The sequence below is a fragment of the Rattus norvegicus genome, chromosome 1 (genome assembly GCF_021556685.1).
Source record: "Rattus norvegicus strain SHRSP/BbbUtx chromosome 1, alternate assembly SHRSP_T2T, whole genome shotgun sequence".
In the NCBI taxonomy this organism is placed as follows: Eukaryota; Metazoa; Chordata; class Mammalia; order Rodentia; family Muridae; genus Rattus; species Rattus norvegicus.
Genome location: NC_141534.1, coordinates 1229497 through 1251313, shown reverse-complemented (window position 1 = coordinate 1251313; position 21817 = coordinate 1229497). Strand labels below are relative to the sequence as shown.

Here is a 21817-nt window from a genome sequence, read left to right as displayed (position 1 = left end):
ATTAAGGTGTAAGATCCATTTGGAGTTATTTTGTGGAGGTTGTGGAAGGCATCTCATGTGCTGGGTAGCAATCCAATATCAAGCTATAATGTAAGAGTAGAATTGATGATGTAAAGGATTTGCTAAAGGTTAGGAGATAGCAAGGCACACCAAGTAGAATTTAGCTGAGAGAGGACTGCCTGCAAAACACCCCACGTGTAAGTAGTAAGCTAACCAGGCCTGTTAGAGATTAGGATGCTAGGATACACAAGATTGTTCACCAGGATTGTCCAGAAATATGGCACCAGACCCTGATTTGCAACCAGCCACTAGGCCCCTCTCCATATCAAAGGGCAGGCCTCTAACAAGCTGATCAATAGGGCATTACAGGATCACAATCAACAGTAAGGCCTGGTGTGCCATAAAGATTTAGTTTTCTTCTTCAGAAAAGCATAGTTTGCCACATGGGCAAGATGACACCCGGTGACAACCATTAGAAAAGGTAAAACAAGGGGTTGGGGATTTAGCTCAGTGGTAGAGCGCTTGCCTAGCAAGCGCAAGTCCCTGGGTTCGATCCCCAGCTCCGAGAAAAAAAAAAAAAAAAAAAAAAAAAAAAAAAAAAGAGAAGAAAAGGTAAAACAACAACAAAACACTGTTTTATTGAGTGCTGGCCTGATCAAGCTAAGCTATCCCTCCTTTTCCTGAGATCCCCATGTTTGAGCTCCTTCTGACACTCAGGGACATGCTTGGCAGAGCCAGTGAGCATCTAGGGCCTAGTCCTTGGGAGCTTTCCCTGGGTCCCTGGGTATAGAGATAAAACAGCTCCCCTAAACCAGGAATATGCTTGGGGCCAGGGCATTTGGGAGAGGCTGCTTAAGATTCTGAGAAAATAACTCTTGCTTGTTGTGGTTTGCTCTGAAGTTTCCTGTATTTTGATGCTAATTCCCCTGCCCCAAGGACAGCTGCCTAGTCACCTCCTCAGAACTCAGGTGACTTCACCAGAACCACCTCCCCATTGAATTTGTAAAGTATAGGTGCCCTCACCAGGTACAGGATAGAAGGAGGCCTGTCAATGGAGGAGAAGGAAGGATGGGCAGGAGAGAAGTTTGAAAGAGGAGGAGGAGACTAGGACAGAAAGGAAGAGGCAGGAGAGAGGAGAGGGGGAGAAGCCATGGCAGGTGATGTTAAGAGTCTGCTCTGTGTATATACAGGTTGTTATCAATGTTCCTAAGGGATGGTTGGTACAGGGCTTTGTATGTTTAAGACGGCAATTATATCTTACCAATTGGATCTAAGATTATTTTGTTGTGTGTTCTTTATGTGGGGGTTTGCGTGTAGGAAAGTGTGCGGCTGGGATGTGTTTCTGCCAAGATACCTAGCAGATATCTTGGGGCACTGCTGTGCTGGACCTAGCGGGATAAAAGACCAACAATACCCTCTTTATTTTTACATTTTCACAACATCACTTCCCACCTTATGGGGCTATGGTTCCCAAGGCCACTATAGGCTTGGTAAGGAATATTTTTGAAATACACTGAGTTTCTTGTGGAGCACAGTTTGATTAGACTTTTCCTGAGTGTGTCCCATTATATGATGTTTCTGCTAAGTTCGTAGTTTAATCTTTCTGCTGACTTCATAGATGTCTCTCGTTTCTTTCCATTTCCCTTTTCTAAACCATATGCAAGGTGATATTCTTCTTAAGCTTATTTAGCTTAAGACCACTCCACCCCCACCCCAGTTTTTATACTTTCTAGCTTCTCCTTTTCCTATGTTTTTCTTCATCTAGGACCTTCCACTTAGGACACTGTCACTAAACTACTGTTTTATGGCACTGGTGTACTTAAGAAACATCCTGGAAATGTCTGCTGTGTAAATGGCCTATCTAAGTGGCCAGACTTGTAGGCTCCAGTTTATATTTAAATTGTTCAAAACTTAACCTGGAAAAAAAAATGGGCTGGGGAGATGGCTCAGCAGTTAAGAACACTGACTGCTCTTCCAGAGATCCTAGAAGCAACCACTGTTTCCCCAACCTGCACTCCCAACTACCCCTCACTTCTATCCTTTCCCCAAGATCCACCCCCCACCCATTTCCTCTTCAAAAAGGAGCAGACCTAACAGACAAAACAAGATAGAAAAAGACAAGGTGAAAGCCTTCATATTAGACAAGGCAACCTGATAGGAAAAATCTCAAGATCAAGCCAAAGAATCAGAGTTACACCTGCTTCTACTCTTAGGAATTCCTCAAAGACACCAAGCTAACAGCCATAACATATCAGCAGAGAACCTGGCATAGACCCATGCTTGCCATTTAAGTTTCTGTAAGATTCCTAGAAATCCAGTCAGTGTTAGTCATGGATTCCCTCTCATGTCAAGGGCCTCAAGTTAAACCAAACATGGGTTGGCGACTCAAACAACTTTGTTACCATCATGCCCCAGCACATCTTAGGAAGGACCCATTGTAGGTGTGTGTGGGTGTTCCGGGCAGAGGGGGGTTTCCAGGTTTCTCTTTCTTCTTTTTAGCCTGTAGAGTACCGTCTCTCCTCAAAGAGACTAGAACAGGGGTGAAGGCTCCAAGCCTTCTCCTCGCTTGACCTCTGCATTCAGTGAACTGTGTGGAATTTGTCCTTAATGATCAGTCCCTGCTGTCAGTTGTCTGAGAGCAAAGTTTGTCCTAGCATCAGCATGGATTGTTGAAGGATCTCAAGGGACCTCCTTGGCCAACAGCTCAACCGAATGTAATTTATTAGCAACATTGAAGCCCTGCCTAGTGTCAAAGGATTGTCAGTTCAAACTCCATATCCTCCATTACTACGAGATTTCATTAGGGTCACCCTGGTCATCCAGGAAGTTGTCATTGTACTGGATTTCTATACTAACTCCCAAATAACCCCTAATTCCAGCTGTTTCTTCCTGCATTGTACTTTCCCCTGCATCCCCCTCAACTGATCCTCCCTACTCCTGTTCCCATCAAACTCTGGTCTCCTCACAGAAATTATTCTATTTCCCCTGTAGAAAGAGATCTGTGCTTCCTCCCTAGAGCCTACCTCTTTAACTAACCCCTCTGGGTTTGATTACTATTTACCTAATAGGTAAGATCCACTTGTAAGTAAATGCATGCCATGATTGTCATTCTGGGTGTGATTTCTTTAGTTGCATTTACTTGCCTGTAAATTCATGATGGCATCTTTTTAAACAGCTGAGTGATTAATGTACCACATTTTTGGTTTACCCCATAGGGCTCAAAGTGAGTCTTAACTACCAGGAGATCCCCCAAGTGAGGAATGAGAATGGAGTTTAATGCAAAGGCAAGAGTTTATTTTCGGGTGTGTCGGGGTCAACCTTCAATCAGCCCCTCATAGCGAGGGACTGGAAGGTGACCCCAATGGCTGTGACAGCAGTTTTTATACTTTCAGAGGTACAGGTTACATTAGCAGGTTTACAGTTCACACTTATATGGCATGCCTTTGAGCTCTTCATCTGGGACCAGAGGGTCAGGCTACTATCAGTACATTCTGCAGGATTTTCAAGAATGTCCCTGCTCCTCCCAAGAACTGTGGTTGGAGAATGGAACTTGTCCTAGCCTTGGCCCGAGGCCTGAAGCTGGGTCCTGCCCTAATCTTAACCAGAGGCAGTTGATGTAAAGCTGGCAAAAGCCCTTAGGGTCCCTATAACTTACCTACTTTCCACCAGGCCAAGCCTCCTGATAGCTCTTAGGCTTCAGTAAGAACTAGGGTCCTTCAACCCATTCTTCAGTTGAGGTACTTTTCGGTTGTTTCTAGGTTCTGGCAAGTGTGAATAAATATGCTATGAACATAGGTGAGCAATGGACTTGTGGTAGGGTGGAGCACCTTTTAGATAAATGCCCAAGAGCTTTATACCTGTGATTTGAGAGATGGATTCTCAGGGTTCTGAGGCACCAGGACTCTGAGGAAATGCTCATTTCCATAGTGGCAGTATTAGTTTGCACCCTACAAGCATGGAGAGTTGTTACCCATTCTCTACATCCTTACCAGCATGACTTGTCACTTGTATTGATCTTAGCCCTTCAGACATGTGCAAGATAGATTCTCAAAGTAGTTTTGACTTTCATTTCCTTGATTGCTGAGATGATAATGATTTAAGTATTTCTCAGCTTTTTGAGATTCCTCTTTTGAGAATTCTCTGTTTAGATTTATACCCCCCCCCCTTTTTTTTTAAAGATTTATTTATTTAATGGGAGTGAGTTCACTGTACCTGTCTTCAGACAGGCCAAAAGAGGGCATCAGGTCCCACTACAGATGGTTGTGAGTGACCATGTGGTTGCTAGGAATTGAACTCAGGGCCTCTGGAATAGCAGTCAGTCCTCTTAACCACTGAGCCATCTCTCTAGCCCCTATACCCCATTTTTCAATTGAATTTTTTGCTTTACAATGTCTAATTTCTTGAGGTCTTCATGTATTTTATATATTAGGCCTCTATAAGATATGGATTTGTTTAAAAAAATATTTTCCCATTCTTTAGGCTCCCAGTTGACTGGGATTCTGCCACTTCTAATCCCCTTTATATATTTATTTTTTTATTTATTGGCAAAGAGGAGAAACAGAATACACAGGATGAGAATTGGCCTGTAATTTCTTAAAATTGTTATTACAATCTTGTAGTTCATGTTTAAAACATTTACTGTCTCTCTTTCTATCTCCTTTCACTTTAGGTACCATTTACGTTGTATGATTCTATTCATTATAATCTAATTATATTGTTTCTCTGGAAAATGAAAGACCTTCACCTACAATTTTATCTTCTGAAAATTTACTATGTCATGAGTTTCTTGAGGTTTTGATAGTTTGGGAAACAGTTTTAGTGTCCTCTTCTGAAGGCTTGCCTCTCCTCATTTCTTGGCAAATCTGTGTTTTCCAGTTGTTGCAATCATCAATTTTTGGGTTTTGTGTGTGTGTGTGTGTGTGTGTGTGTGTGTGTGTGTGTGTGTGTTGTGTATTGGTTGTACCTGATTAGTCAGCTTCCTTCAAGTGTTGTCTTGTCTTCAACATTATAGACTGTAACCCTAAGTCACATAAGATGCAGTTGAAGCAATTGCTATTCAGTCCTAAGATATTTTGCAAGCTTGGTGTTTTTTTATAATTTTAATTTTGTTTTTGTTTTTTGAGGACAAAGTTTCTCTATGTAGCCCTGGCTGTCCTGAAAGTAGGTATGTAGAACGTGCGGCCTCAAACGTAAATGGTCCACCTGACTCTGGCTCCAGAGTGCCAGGATTAAATGTGGGCCAATGTGCCCAGCTTTTTCTTTATTTGTTCGTTTGTATATTATTGCCTGATGGGTTGGACAGTGGGTTTTGGCACATGTCAAGCATATGCTGCTGTGTTGATCTTCATCCACGTTACAAATTTTGAAATGTGATAGAGAGCATATTCTGTTTCTCAGGATGGCATGTATTAATGACATTCATACATATCATTCATGACATTCATATGCACATCATGTATGCCTAATCCCCATAATAGTCAGAAAATGGCTTCAGAATTCCTGAACTTGGACTAATCAATACTTGTGAAGCTCATTTCTAACTACTGGCAATTGAGGTCAATTATTTTAAGACCAGCAAGACCTCTTCACTGCTGAGCCAGCTCCTGTCCTATGTTGCTTATTTAGGATCAACATTTACATTGCCAATATTTTCAGTTATCTGTTTGTATCTGTTTAAACATTCATTCCCTTTTAGTAAGATCTCATTACTGTTACAGTTTAAACTGGGCTACCTCAAGATTCTGGAAGAAGAATACAGAAGTACAGTGAATGTAATTCTTTGTAGGAACTCTAGTAAAAACCTCTGACTCCTTTCTATCTTTCTTGTTTGTTTGATTGATTTTTCATAGGAGAGACAGGGTCTTAATATGTACCTCTGGCTGTCCTGGATAGACCTCAGATATACCTGCCTCTGCCTCCTGAGTGCTTGAATTAAAGTCATGAGCCTATATGCTCACTTGATATTTTTTTGCAGTTAGTAATTGTTCATACAATTTCTCTGTGCTCAATACTGCGCCTCCTCCTCTCCATTAATTAGCATTTCTCTTGCAAGGCTATATCCTACTCAAAGAGCAAAGAAATGACAGAGGTGAACCTTATTACTCAGTTTTCTTCTAAGATGATTTGGTAATTACATTAGAACGTCTGGGTCAAGAAATAAGTGGGTTAAGCACCAGAAGCATACATTTACAGTGATATCGGTATCATGGTTACTGTTGTACAAATGTATGGGATGTTTCAGGACGCATTGACCTATGATGATGTACATGTGAACTTCACTCGAGAAGAATGGGCTTTGCTGGATGCTTCACAGAAGAGTCTCTATAAAGATGTGATGCAGGAGACCTATAGGAACCTCACTGCTATAGGTAAGACAGTGAATTTTCTTTCAGTTTTTAAAATAAGGAAACAAATGTTCCTTTGTTACTGTTGCTTTTCTGTAACTTCAATTGAGAATAAAGAAGAATGAGGTGAAAAAATCAGGTTCACTGAAGATAGTAACTTGAATGTTGCCTAATTTCCAATAATATATCATACATTTTCTGGTACTGTATTTTAGGTTACAATTGGGAAGACCATAGTTTTGAAGAACATTGTCAAAGTTTCAGAAGATATGGAAGGTAATTTTCATGTGCAAGTTGGTATGAATATGCCTCTGAAGGCATGTTAGTATGTCCTGGAACTTTTAAAGAAACGCCACAGTGTAAAAAAAAAGCCCTTCTTTAAGTGTATTGAGTATTAAATTCTCACAAATCCATGTACCTCAATGTCAGGTGTCTGACTTGTTTTTTGCAAGGCATTCCTCTAAGAAAGAAGACAAAGGAACAAGGCCTTAACAGATCTTACCATTTGAATCATAGCCACATTACAGCTACTCTGTTTACCTGCCAATCTGTTTAGTCTCATAACACACACACACACACACACACACACAGAATAGGTGATAATTTTATTTTTCTAATAGGCAAATATATCATAGTAAAGCTGATTACTCATATACTAACATTGTTAAGTTTAAGTGAGAGGGACAGTTTATGAGAGTCAAGAATGTTGTTGAAGAGAACCCTTAATTCTTATACCATATGTCTATGATGAACAAAAAGTCAAACTGTGTGAATGCAAGTGGAAATATTTCATTTGTTATTTTTACAGGTATATCCTGTGTCACAATGGATACAAGCCATGTGAGCACAAGGATAGTGAAAGGAGCAATGCCCCCCACCCCCAGAACAATTAAGATATATGTAATAGTCCACATTTGAGCAGACTCTCTCAGTGTGACATATTTATAATTCGTTGGTTTCCCAACTTCATTGGGAATATATCCATAAACTCACATAGCAGAAAATCCCTGTGAATACTAGGATTGTGGAAATTTCCTTTCCGTTTGTCCTGGTTCACTTGGCTGATGTGATATGCTAATGTAGTGTATTTCACAATAAATGAAAACATATGAATGTACTCAATGTGGTAAAGCTCTGAGCTCTTCCATTTCTCTTCAAATATATGAGAAATCTCATAGAGCGAAAGGATGGTGCAAATGTGAACCATGTAATAACACTTTTACCAGCCCATAATGAATGGGAAACCATGAGTGTAAACAAAGTGATACAACCTTAAGATGTGATTTTTTTTTACAATTAGACCAAATTATAAAATTAATTTCCACAGGTAAAAAGATTCATTAGTTTAGTGAATGTGGTAAAGCTTTCCCATGTGCCATCTATCTATCTTTGCAGGCATGAAAGATGTCATACTGGAGAGAAACCATCTGAAAATGCTCAGTGTGGTAAAGCCTTTGCACAACATAGTCATCTCCAAAGACATAAGAGCACACATACTGGAGAGAAACTCTATGAATGTAAGCCACGTGATAAAGCCTTTACATACGATTCTCAGCTTCAAACTCTTGAAAGGATTCATAGTGGAGAAAAACCCTACAAATGTAATCAATGTGGTAAAGCCTTTGAACGTCGTTGTAATCTTGGAAGGCATAAACTAATACATACTGGAAGAAAATCCTACAAATGCAATCAGTGTGGTAAAGCCTTTGCACGACACAGTCATCTCAAAATGCATGGAATAACACATACTGGAGAGAAACCTTACGAATGTGATCAATGTGGTAAAGCCTTTGCATCTCATAGTTATCTCCAAGTACATAAAACAATACATACTGGAGAGAAGCCCTATGTGTGTGATCAATGTGGTAAAGCCTTTGCACATGGTCGTCCTCTTAGAAGGCATAAAATAATGCATACTAGGAAAAAAACCTACAAATGCAATCAGTGTGGTAAAGCCTTTGCACAACACAGCCATCTCAAAACGCATGGAGTAACACATACTGGAGAGAAACCTTACAAGTGTGATCAATGTGGTAAAGCCTTTGCATCTCATAGGTATCTCCAAGTACATAAAAGAATACATACTGGAGAGAAGCCCTATGAATGTGATCAATGTGGTAAAGCCCTTGCATCTCATAGTCATCTCCAAGTTCATAGAATAACACATACTGGAGAGAAACCTTACAAGTGTGATCAATGTGGTAAAGCCTTTGCATCTCATAGTTATCTCCAAGTACATAAAAGAATACATACTGGAGAGAAGCCCTATGTATGTGACCAATGTGGTAAAGCCTTTGCACATCTCAGTCATCTCCAAGTTCATGGAATAACACATACTGGAGAGAAACCTTACAAGTGTGATCAGTGTGGTAAAGCCTTTACATCTCATAGTTATCTCCAAGTACATAAAAGAATACATACTGGAGAGAAGCCCTATGTATGTGACCAATGTGGTAAAGCCTTTGCACAACTCAGTCATCTCCAAGTTCATGGAATAACACATACTGGAGAGAAACCTTACAAGTGTGATCAATGTGGTAAAGCCTTTTCATCTCATAGTTATCTCCAAGTACATAAAAGAATACATACTGGAGAGAAGTTCTATGAATGTGATCAATGTGGTAAAGCCTTTGCATCTCATAGTCATCTCCAAGTACATAAAAGAATACATACTGGAGAGAAGCCCTATGTATGTGATCAATGTGGTAAAGACTTTGTAGTTCAGAGGGATCTTAAAAGACATAAAAGAACACATACTGGCGAGAAACCTTACAAATGTAATGAATGTGGTAAAGCCTTTGTATGGAATGGTAGTCTCCGAGCACATAAAGTAATACATACTGGAGAGAAACCTTACAAATGTAATGAATGTGGTAAAGCCTTTGCATGTAACAGTAGTCTCCGAACACATAAAGCAATACATACTGGAGTGAAACCTTTCAAATGTAAGCACTGTGGTAAAGCCTTTGTAGGTCAGAATTACCTTAAAAAGCATGAAAGAATTCATACTGGAGAGAAACTTTACGAATGTAATGAATGTGGTAAAGCTTTTGTATTTGATGCTAGTCTCCGAAAACATAAAGCAGTACATACTGGAGTGAAACCTTAAGAATGTAAGCAATGTGGTAAAGCCTTTGTAGGTCAGAATGACCTTAAAAAGCATGAAAGAATTCATACTGGAGAGAAACCTTACAAATGTAATTAATGAATTAAAGCCTTTGTATGTAATGATAGTCTCCGAAAACATAAAGCAACACATACTAGTGTGAAACCTTATGATTGTAAGCAATTTAGTAAGTTCTTTGCCTCTCATGATCAACTTTGACAACATGAAAGAATTCATACTGGAGAGCAACCTTACAAATGTAGTCAATGTGGTAAAGCCTTTTCACAATCAAGCCACCTCCAACTACATAAAAGAACACAAACATACTAAAGAGTAACCCTATGAATGTAACCAATGTAGTAAAGCCTTTACTGTGATCTTCAAAGGTATGGTGGTTTAAATATACTTGGCCCATGGCAAGTGGCAGTGTTAGAAGGTATGGCCTTTTTGGAGTAGATGTGGCCTTTGAGGATGTATGTCACTGTGGGGGAGGGTGGGCTTTGAGTCCCCATGCTTAAACTCTACCCAGGGCAGAAGAGTCTTCTGGCTGCCTTCTGATCAAGATGTAGAACTCTCTCCTCCAGCACCATGTCTGCTTGGACACTGACATTCCTTCCACCTTGATAATAGACTGAACCTCTGAATCTGTATACCTCCCCTCCCCCCAATTAAATGTCCTTTCTAAGAGTTGCCTTGGTCATGGTATCTTTTCACAGCATTAAAACCCAAATTAACACAAACAGCATAAAAGATACCACATTAGAGAGAAACTATGAATGTACTAAATATGGTGAAGCCTTTGCACATTTCTTTTTTTTTTTTTTTTGGTTCTTTTTTTTTTTTTTGGAGCTGGGGACCGAACCCAGGGCCTTGCGCTTCCTAGGCAAGCGCTCTACCACTGAGCTAAATCCCCAGCCCCGCCTTTGCACATTTCAATAGTTCTCACTATAACAAAAGTATTCATACTTCCATTCACTGAAACCCTGTGAATGCAGAAAATAACATTCTTGAGAAAAGCCTTATGAATGGGCTCAGTGTGGTAAAATCTTTGTGAAATCTGCATAAATACCTAACAATTCAAAAACATGGTCATAGTAAATGCCAGGAGTCTATTGGAAACGAGTTAGAAGGGTAGGGATTATGATTAGTGTTGTTGGGTGTGAAGTTAGTGCTAGAAAGTTAGGGGTTAGGGTTAAACCGTTGCGGGGCGGTGTGGGTTAAGGTTGGGGACAAGACGGGTAGGGTTAGGTTGGCGTTTAGTTTTAGAGGGTTAGGAAAATGTGAAATTGGGGAAGGAAATGGGAGGAGGTTGGCTGTGGTACAGGGAGGGATGAAAATGATATATAGTATTCATAAAATCCTCAAATACAAAAACAATCAAGTTGAAAAGCTTCGATGTAAATAGTTTGAGGCGTAAGGAGAGTTGTTACTACATACATTAATGAAATTCAGGAAAATCATTAGGTCTTATCTTAGAAATCATTTATTCCAATAAAGTGGAAAACTCTAAAATAAAGCACATAGATTTCTGGATGTATATAACCTACCAAATGTAGATCGTGAATATCTAAAAAAAAAAAAAATTGAAAAAAAAATTGAGCAGCTTTGTAGAAAGCAGTACAAGTGAAGTTGTGGTCAAATATTTACCAAATAAAATTACCAGACCTTCAATGAAATACTAACACAAATCCTTTTCAAACTATGCTATTAAATAGCAAAGGAAGGTTACATTACCATACTCTTTATGAAGTTACTATTAGCCTAATACTGAAACCAGATAAACACAGACCAATCTCCACCATTTATGGTGCAATTTATATGCAGAATTTCTTTAAAAATACCTTCAAACTATTCAAAAATAAATCAAAAAATTACCATTGTCAAATTGGTTTATTCCAGAGATGTAGTGCTGGCTCAGTATGTCAATATATTTTATACATTTCTCTAATCTTTTGTTTTTTGATAGAATAGAAATCATAACATTTCAATCATGTCAAATATCCCATAGAAACTCAGAATATAAGAAACACATCTCACCATAATAATATATATTTCAAGCAGTAGACTTATCAACCAGTGAAAATGTACTGAGAAAGAAATCTGGGAAATAATCCCATTCAAAACAAAGTAAAGGGGTTGGAGATTTAGCTCAGTGGTAGATCGCTTGCTTAGGAAGCGCAAGGCCCTGGGTTTGGTCCCCAGCTCCGGAAAAAAAAAAAAAAAAAAAAAAAAAACTTAAAAATCCGAGCGCCCCACCCCCAAAATCTCTTGAATTAAACCTGACCAAGGATGTGAAAGACCTCTATAATGAAAACTTTATAGATACTGAATAAAATTAAAGAGGACACTAGAAGATGGAAAGACCTTGCATGCTCATGGGATGGCCATACTTCCAAAATCAATCTACAGATTCAATGCAATCCCAAGAGAAATTAAGGGGGAATATTGTCAAAATACATTACATAATGCATGAAAACCCTATAATCCCATTATTCTGTATAACAAGTATTAAGACATTTTTGAAAGCTTTAGATCCAAGCTGGTTTTAGGAACACAGACAGTCACACACATGCATATGACAAAACTGAAAAATACCAGTCAGACATATGATGTTCTGCCAGTAAACCCAGCTGTGTTGAGCCGGTGCCTGGGATTCATTGTCAAGACAGCTTAGCCTAAATTACTAATCTCAAGTGAGAGACCCATCTTCAAAAACGAGGTCAACAATTGTCCAAGAAATGCATGCAAACATATATGAAAACTATATACAAATGGAACATAATTCAGACTAAAAGCTGTGGCCCATACCAGAACATAGATGCCCCAAGGGATTTACACAAAAAGAAATAACCCAGTTGCCAAGAGACAAATACTATATGATGTTATTTGTGCAAGGAGCCTAGAGAAAACAAATTGGAAGCAATGGAAAGCAGCATGGTGGTTGCCAAGGGCTTTGAGAGGGAGAACTGAAGAGCTGGTATTTATTGAATATAGAATTTCAGTTTGAAATGGTAAAAGTACTGTGATGCATGGGAATCATAATCCCACAATACAGTGAATGTACTTCATGCCAATCAAGTATCAACTTAATCAACTTAGATAAAAATGATAGCTTTCATATTATGTATATTTTACAAGAATAATAAAAGTCCTCCATCGCCATAAAGTGATAAGGAGGTTGGGCCCTGTATAGCTGCAACTCAGTAACAGCAATGTTAATCTACTTTGGTGAGTTTCCTAACGGTTTCACTGCATTTAGATACCTGTACCTTGAAAATAAAGTAATGTTAAAATGTCTACCAAGGTCTTTTCTGAGGTATCTTGAAATCTCAAAGGAAACTCATTTGAGTGACTTGGTGTAATGGAGGCAGCTGTTGGCTGGGAGGTGCTGAGAAGAAGGCAGAATCATAGAGAAGCCTGAGTGCTCTGCACAGCACTAACTCCCAGGCAGTACTTAGTTTACTTTCCTTTATAAAACTTTACAGAATGAAATTGTATGCCTATCTGGTTGATTAACCACATGTACTTTCACAAGAAGTCAGCATTAGATGCGTCCTTTGTCCTCAAATGTCTTTTTTTTAAGGTATGTCACTGAGGCTATGGTACATGTTGCATGAACACCCCACCCCACTCCAGGCTGCAGTGGTGGCGGCCTGCAACATGCAAGGATTTTTTTTTTCTTCACTAAATGTTTGTGTCATCTTTGGCTGTCGAGAGATGTTTAAATTCATGCTGGCATAAGAATATATGCTCAATGCCTCTTTAGATATTTAGAGTAAAGTTTTGTGTAACAAATATCACTTTATTACTCCTAGGATGGTGAGCCTCCTCGAGACAGAATAAGCAGTAAACAACACAACACTTAGCATTCAAGATTGAGCGACACAGATTACAGCTCTGAGTCCCACACCAATGGAGTGCTAGAAGCATCTTAGAACCTTCAACTGTAAAACTGACTAAATAGCACATACCATTCGGGATTACTGTAAAACTAAGGGTGAAGTGTGTAAGACTGTGCATGCCCTGTCACGTAATGGACACCAAATAAACATTAGTTACTATTTCTGTCACTGGTGTTTGTGTTATTAGAGAGCTTATGCAGGATAGGGGACAACACTAAGTGTGCACTGGTAAACATGATCCCCCCCCCCCCCCAACACACACACAGAATTAGGAATGATGAGAGATTGAGACTGAGACAACTCTAGCAGTTAACATTTTGGGTTGTTTCAATGACTCCCTTTTCACTTGGTCTTGCTACCTCTGAACATTGCTAATATCCAACCCAACTTTTTATCTGTTTTTAAAAACAAAAATACATAAAATGGACTATTAAAGCAAGCTGACAACTGCTTTTCCTTTTCTTTTTCTTTTTAAATTATTTTTAAAGATTTATTCATTTTATTATATATAAGTACACTGTAGCTGTCTTCAGATAAACCGGAAGGGAGCATCGGATCTCTTTACAGATGGTTGTGAGCCACCATGTGGTTGCTGGGAATTGAACTCAGGATCTCTGGAAGAGTAGTCAGGTGCTCTTAACCACTGAGCCATCTCTCCAGCCCGCTTTTTCTTTTTTTTTAATATTTATTTTTAGTATGTGTGGGAGTGCGAGGCACCCTCAGAGACTAGAAGTGTCTTGTCCCCTAGAGCTGGAGTTAGAAGCAGCTGTGAACCTTGCAATGTGGATTCTGGGAACCAGGCCTTGGTCCTCTTCAATGGTAGTCTGTGCCCTTAACCACTGAGCCTTCTCCCCAGCCCCAAAAATGCTTCTCTTGAAGAAAGGAACACATGTTTTAAAATTGTATCACATTACCTAGTAAGGACTATCACAAACAACAGATGCTGCTAAAAAAAATACAGGTTGTGATTTAGCAATTACGAGCTAGAAGACGTGCACAGTGCAACCGGTGTCCCTCTAACTGACCTCAGCCTCTGTCAGATTTGCATCAGATGTAGTAATGGAGCCTCAGGTGGGAGGTTCTCAAAGACTGGACACAATATTTCCCATCAAGTTTGCAGAGCAAATCCATGTTATCCCCAACTATTGTATAGTTTTCAAACCTGCAACTTTCCATAAATGATTTTTACTATTCGTTCTAAAAAACAAAAAAGCTCAACAACAACAAGAGAAAACCCCAGCATGCTGTTTCCTGACATTTTGTGTATTTCAGTTCCCCTAGAAAGACTGGGGCCCAAAGCTTCTGAACCATGTTGTGCTGTACTTAAGGACAGTAATGCATTAACACACTTTTCTCCCATGTAATTTATTTTAATGATTTTATTCCAGCATGTCTTCAGAGGGCAGAGGGGAAATTCCATTCACCCCTATCATATTTTGCCCTGCCCTGCTGCAAATCAGCTCAGTTGCTTACCAATGGCAAAGTTTTAATGCAGGTTTGTTTTTGTTTTTTTCTTTTTCTTTAAAATCAGGGGTACAGTGTTTCTAAACAGAAAGAACTGCACTAAGTCCATTAGTAGACACCAAATAGCTTTGAGACTCGGTCTTTCTGGAAACACCTTCAATAATGTCAGTTTAGGGTGCTAACAGAAGCAGGCCACTTGAGAAATCATTTTAAACCAAAACAAGGAAATCCACCCATTCCTTGAAATAAGAGACTGCTGAGGTGATCCAGGATGACAATCCCTCCATCAAAGACAGGTCCAGTCAGGTAGAATTTACTTGAATGATGGTCGCTCTCAGCTCTCGAAGTGTCTGTTCAAACTCCGAGGTCCAATTCTGTAACAGATGCTGTGAAAGACTCTTAGACAGATTAGCAGCTCGGGTAAATTTGTCATATTATATGGAGGTGACACAAAGGCCTGGGAGTTTTTGCTCACAGCCAAGCTGGGCCAGTTGCCATAGAATGTCTAATTGCTCTTGGACCAGATCTATACGTTGGTTGACAAGCATAAGTCCTCCCTATGTCTGAGTATTGGCCGAGGCCTGTCTGTCCCGAGCCACAGAGATGGTGGCCGATAAATCATTGATAGTTTGGGTTGTCTGTACTGAATTTGACAAGGCCAATGCCGAGGCAGTAACCGAGGCAGCGACTGCTGTCGTAGCAATAATGCCAGCAATAATTGCAGAAGTACCAAAATCTCTTTTTCCTCTAAATAAGGTCATGGTCCCCGGGGTATCAACAGGGATCGGGATAAAGCGAGGCATGCGGGTAACTACTGCGATGTTTTATATGAGTAGCTGTCCAGACAGAGGCAGCAGGTTTGATGTTCCCCGTCCAGGAAAATGACAACCGTCCCTTTTCGCCCTTTCCTCCAAGTAGCATCACCATGGGCGTAAGATCAGTGCAGCTACCATTAACACAATGTAAGGCCACCACCATAGAGAACTGTGGCGTTAGCCACAATGTCCTCCTCACCAGTTCCCCATGTGGCCTCCCTTAACCAAGCAGAATATTGATTACATAACATAATGCAAGGGAGATCAAAAGATGTTTTGTTGAATATGCTAAAACAAAGGCTGCCCTTAAGGGGAATAGTCCTATTTTCTTTTAGTCGTTCAACCTGTGGATCCTCAGGTAAATTCAACCTGTGGATCCTCAGGTAAATAGGCCAACCCTAAATCCCTGTTAGTGGTACATAACCGGCATCGGGAGTGGAAAGGTTGACATTATTCCCCATCTTAGCTTGCCCTGCACCGTGGCTGGCATCCATGGAAGAAGAGTGAGGAGGTGCAGGAGTCCCAGTCCCTTCTTGATCACTTGCTGTGATGCTCCGAGTAAGTCGTCCTGGGATCCATATGGGATTTTCATTGTCGTGTGGAAAAACACAGACAGATTCCCTGGATCTTATTAAAACAGGATCCGGGCCTTTCCATTCATTTGTCAATACATCCTTCCATTTGACTAATTCTTTTGTCCTCTAGGGCTCTGAGCAATGTCGCTCAGCCGCTGTTTGTCCAGCTTCATCAAGATTTAAAATTTTAAGGTTAAAAGGGCCAGAGCAGTGACCATTCGGGGTGTTGGGGGGAGTTCTATCATAATTCCCCCTCTTTGTTTTATTAAATATGATTTGAGCGTCCGATGAGCACGCTCTATGATTCCCTGTCCTTGAGGGTTGTAGGGCAGGCCCCTCAGGTGGGTAACCTGCATCTGAGCAGAAAACTGATGGAATTTTTGAGATGTGTAGGCGGGTCCATTGTCAGTTTTTACACATTTCGGCTTTCCCCAAGCACTCCATGCTTCAAGTCAGTGCTGAATGACATGTGTTGTTTTTTCTCCTGTAAGTGGGGTTGCATGTAGAATGCCAGAACATGTGTCTATAGATACATGCACATACTGTAAATTTCCAAAAGTAGAATTATGAGTTACATCCGTTTGCCAGATTTGCAATGGCTGTATTCCTCTCGGGTTGACCCCGATGTGAGGAACTGGGAGGAACTGGGAGCACTGTTGGCATTGGGTGACTATATCACGTGCCTCTTTTCTAGTTATAGAGAAGCGGTGGCGTAAAGTTTCTCAGGTGACATGGAAATTGCCATGAAAGGCTTTAGCGGCCTCTAAAGGAGAGGCCAGGGCCACAGCTATCATTTTTGTGGCTTTGTCAGCCAAATCATTCTCTGAACTCATTGGGCCAGGGAGTCCAGAATGGGCCCGTATGTAATGTATACAGGGAATCTTTTATCTAATAGGATAATTTGGATTTTTCGGAAAATATCTGCCACCTTACTAGTGGTTTTAATTATACCGGCGGTTTCAAGAATACTAACAGCATTAACCACATAGGAGGAATCTGAAACAATATTTAGAGGAACCTGGAATTTTTCAATGACCTCCATGACCACTAGGCATTCTACCACTTGGGGTGAGGTTTCAAAATATTGTCGTGAGAATACTTGGGAGTTTACCACATATGCTCCCACCCCTGTTTTTGACCCATCCGTATACACTGTTATCCCCTCCTTTAATGGTCTGTGGGATGTGACGCGAGGGAAAACAACAGGTTGTGATCTTGCAAAACACAATAGGGGGGGTTTAGGATAATGATTATCTATCTTCCCTGTAAAAGATGTGAGCAGCACTGCCCAATCATCAGAGGTAGCGGCTAGAGTTTGGACCTGGTAGGGTGTATATGGGATAATCAAGGATTGGGGTGGAGTCCCAAAATGACAGATGGCAGCTTTTAGGCCCTTAAGAGCCAGATGTGCTACTGCGGCTGGATACCAATCAATAATCTTCACAGGGGAAGCATGTGGATGGATCCATAACAGTGGACCTTGTTGCCATAAAACTGCAGTGGGTAAATCCTTGGTATCTAGTACACAGAGTGAAAAAGGTAGAGACCAATCAATGCGTTGCAATTGGGCCTGTTTTATGGCATCTTCTACTTTTAGTAAGGCCTTGGTTGCAGCGGGAGTTAGCACACGAGGGGAGGTGATGTGGCCGTCCCCTTCCAATATTTCAAGCAAAGGTTTTAATTCCGTGGAAGGGATTTTCAAAAATGGTCTCAACCAGTTGATATCTCCCAAGAGCTTCTGAAAGTCATTAAGAGTATGGAGGAGGTCTCTACGGATTTCCAGTTTCTGGGGTATTATCTTATCAGGGAAAATAATGGATCCTAGAAAATGACCTGTGTCGGCAATTTTGACCTTTTCTCTAGCAATATGTAAGTCCCATTGTTTAATGGTTTTTTGTAATAAGGAATAGGCTTGTTTGAGTAATTCTAAGTCTTTATGACACCTCAATATATCATCCATGTAATGGATTAACAGTAAATTTGGATAGGTCTCCCTGACTGGTTTGAGGGCTTCCTGAACATATAACTGACACATCGTAGGGCTGTTGGCCATGCCTTGAGATAGGACCTTCCACTGGTATCTTTTATCAGGTTCAGTATGATTAATTGATGGGACAGTAAAAGCAAACCTGGGCTTATCAGGGGGGTAAAGCAGAATAGAGAAAAAACAATCCTTGATATCTATTATTACCAAATTCCAATCTTTTTGTAGGGCCGAGAGTATAGGAAGGCCCCGCTGAATGGGTCCAAAGGATTCCATCTGATCGTTAATGGCCCTCAAGTCATGGAGTAGTCGCCATTTTCCTGATTTTTTCCTTATTACAAAAATTGGGGTGTTCCAAGGAGAGGTGGGGGGCTCCAAATCCCAATCTTAATTGTTCATCCACCAGTCCTGTAGCTGCCTGTAATTTCTCAGAGGTTAATGGCCACTGGGGAACCCACACCGCGTTCTCCATCCTCAATGGTATGGGTCGTGCTGCCCCAATGGCGCCTAGGAAAAACCCAGGCCTTGTTTATGGGGGTTGGCGATCGGTTCAATGGGCGTGAGACAACCCTGTTCTAATCGCCCTAGGCCTTTCCCTTCCTTATAGCCCATCCTTGACATCATGTGGGCCACTTGTGGGGGGTATTCATTAGATAAGGTCAGTCCCATGGTCTGCATAACATCCCTCCCCCAAAGATTAACAGGCAGGGGAAGTACATAAGGAATAAATTGTCCCCGTCGGCCATTGGCAGTTGTCCAAGTTAGAGTGGCAGAGCTGATCATAGGGCATGACTGATAGCCTAATCCTTGTAGCGAGTGAGAAGATTTTGTGGTAGGCCATGATTGAGGCCACCATTTTGAGGAAATTATACTTTTATCAGCCCCAGTATCCAGTATGCCTTCGAATTTCTTTCCATTAATTTCTAAGCTCAATTTTGGGCGGTTGTTAAGGTGAACCACCAAATATGCCGAATCATGACCAGTGGACCCCATGGGTACCTTGGTATCCTGTATCGTGGCCTGGGAGCACGGAAGGAGTAATAACTGTGCTATTCTATCTCCTTTACTTATGGAAAAAACCCCATCGGGACTTGAACAAAGAATCTGAACATCAAGAGAGCTCTGAGCTTCAACAAGGCCTGGATGGACTATCAGTCCTTGTAGGGCGAGAGATCCTCTCCCAAGGACAAGGCCTACGGTTCCCGGGGGTAGAGGCCCCACAGTCTGAGCAGGAATTGGCTGAATGCCCATCTGGGGCATTAGAAAGGAGTCTGAGGCGGCACACAGGTCCAATTTTGTGTCCCCTCTTGGGGGACCTCCTCTGCTGGGGTCGTGACCCTGTGAAAGCGGTTCCCATATCTTTGAGGGCACTGGGACTGGGGGCCCACCAGCCCGTTTTTTGACATCTCATTAGGCCGAGTCTCCAAAGGAGGGAGTAGTTTGCCTTTAATGTCTCTCACTGATCAGCACTGGTCAGCCCTATGGTAGCCTTTGCCACATCAGACACAGAGGGTTGCAGACCCCCTGTCTCTTTTTGTCATCCTGCAGTCTCTTTTTAGATGGCCTGTTTTCCACATTGAAAGCATGATCTTTTATCCGTCCCTTTAACAGGGCGTCGATGGGATTGGAGAATGGCGGCCGCCAGGCCTGAGTTAGTAAGGGGCCCTCCAAGTTCCATGCAGACTCTAAACCAATCATGTAGCTCTTTATTTCTTCGGGAGGCTATGGCTGCTCGGCACTCCTGGGTGGCTTGCTCGAAAACGAGCTGTTCTATAAGTGGTGCTGCTTGTTCAGGATCGCCAAAGATTCATCCTGCAGCCTCTGTCATTCTAGCTACAAAATCTGAGAAATTTTCCTGGGGTCCCTGAATGATTTTTGTAAGTTGATTATCGATCCCTCCTCTCCTGGACAGTGCTTTCCAGGCTCTAATAGCCATGCTGGAGACTTGAGCATAGGCGCCCCAGTGGTAAGCAGACTGATCAGCTGCAAAGCGGCCCTGTCCTGTTAAGAGTTCGAAAGTCCATTCCTCTTGCTCAGGTATTAAGGCCGTAGCATTCGCTCTGGCCTGTGTTTGGGCTGCCTCATACCAGAGCGCTTTCCATTCCATGTATTGGCCCATGCTGGCAAGGGCTGCCTTAGCAATCATCTGCCAATCAGCTGGTGTCAATGCCATCATGGCCAACCTGTTGAGTTGTGTTAGAGTAAAGTTGGCCATGACTCCATACTTTCTAACTGATTCCGCTAATTCCTTAATCTGATTATATTCAACAGGGGCATGGACCCGTCCTCCCTCCGGAGTCTCAAAGACAGGAAATGTCATACTCAGCTTTCTTTTCACCCTCTCCGGGACTAGTGAGAAGGCGCGTGAGCGTGTCTCATATGGAGGGGGCGCCGCTGGTGGCGGCCGCGCTAGAAGGCTTCTATTACTTCCCCTACATTCATCGGGGTAATATCTTTCCTCCTCATATTTAGCTGCTTCCTCATCTAGCTCGGCCTCCTCCTCTGAGTCTAAGGTTTTATTTTCAGAGCTTTCAGAACTGTCCAGATTCAGCGCTTCTAGCTCTTTTACAGGGTATAGACTGGCTTCCCCTCCTGGTTTATGTGTAGAGGAGGAAGTACTGGAATCTGAAAATTTCAACGCTCCCTTGTCTGCGGACTTACCGGGAGGGCCTTTTTTCTTTTTTAGGACGTCCTTTTTCTGGCGCGCGGCCAACCTCTCACTACGTTCGGTTTCTGACATACTGTCCCGGACTACCTCGAGAGTGGCCTGTCCTTCTACTACTGCTGCCTTACACGTTTCATTCTTTAAACAATACTTAACCAGCTTCCATATAGCTTTGGTCCCTAGGCGCAGATCCTCTTCCGCCAATTTTCTGTCAAGGTCCTTTCCAAGTTTGTTCCATGAGGCAATTATAAATGAGCCTGAACAGGCAAACCAAGGAGCCATCCTCTCTACCTCCTTCCAAAGTGTTTAAGTGTTTTTCCTCCAATTTTGATGTCCCTCTGCTTTAACACTGTTTCCAAGGCCGTGACCACAGACTGTGAGGATCCCATGATGGGCCAGGAACGCCGGCGGCTTATCTACGTCCGTCTGACAAGGCGTGAGGTGAAAGGGTAGAGAGGGACACGCTGCTCTCTTATGTACGGGAGTCTTACACGCGCCTCCCCGGACGATGCCGCTTATCTACATCAGCCTTATCGAGTCCTTGCTCCTCTACAGTCAAAATCGAAGGTAAAAGGGAGCTGCGCGAAGCTCACTTATATACGAGAGACTGAGACACACCTTCAGCTGCTGTGATCGTCCTTTTAACAGCAAAAACGGTGAAAACAGAACATAGGGTGGCTCCCAGAACAAATACTATAGCCTCAACAAATCCTTCCCAAGGCGGTGACAACCCCAAATCAAAGTCCAAGAGAGGCCTGCCTCTCCAAACTTACCTACCTGCAGTTCTGAATCCTCCTTGTCGCCAAGGGATCTCCGAAGGTGCTGACGATGGCAAGGTCTTTCCCGGGTTTTCGGCACCAGATGTCCCACGCTACATCTCGCCAGCAGGAACGACGCGGCACACACAGGATTCTACTGCAGAAAAGCTTTAATGCGTCTTGAGAGGGAGAGCATAAGCTTAC

General features: G+C 41.8%; 1 protein-coding gene and 1 pseudogene across 1 annotated transcript; one reads left to right on the top strand and one right to left on the bottom strand.

Moving 5' to 3' along the window:
* The first annotated feature begins 6193 nt into the window (after positions 1 to 6193).
* On the top strand, positions 6194 to 9854 carry LOC148006789 (uncharacterized). The gene is given in 4 exon segments (XM_087597019.1): positions 6194 to 6368; positions 6560 to 6620; positions 7992 to 9480; positions 9643 to 9854. Coding segments are annotated over 4 exon segments (1851 nt in total). The 5' UTR covers positions 6194 to 6205; the 3' UTR covers positions 9781 to 9854.
* A 6478-nt stretch (positions 9855 to 16332) lies between these two features.
* On the bottom strand, positions 16333 to 21137 carry LOC148006788 (igE-binding protein pseudogene; annotated as a pseudogene).
* Positions 21138 to 21817: the final 680 nt, after the last annotated feature.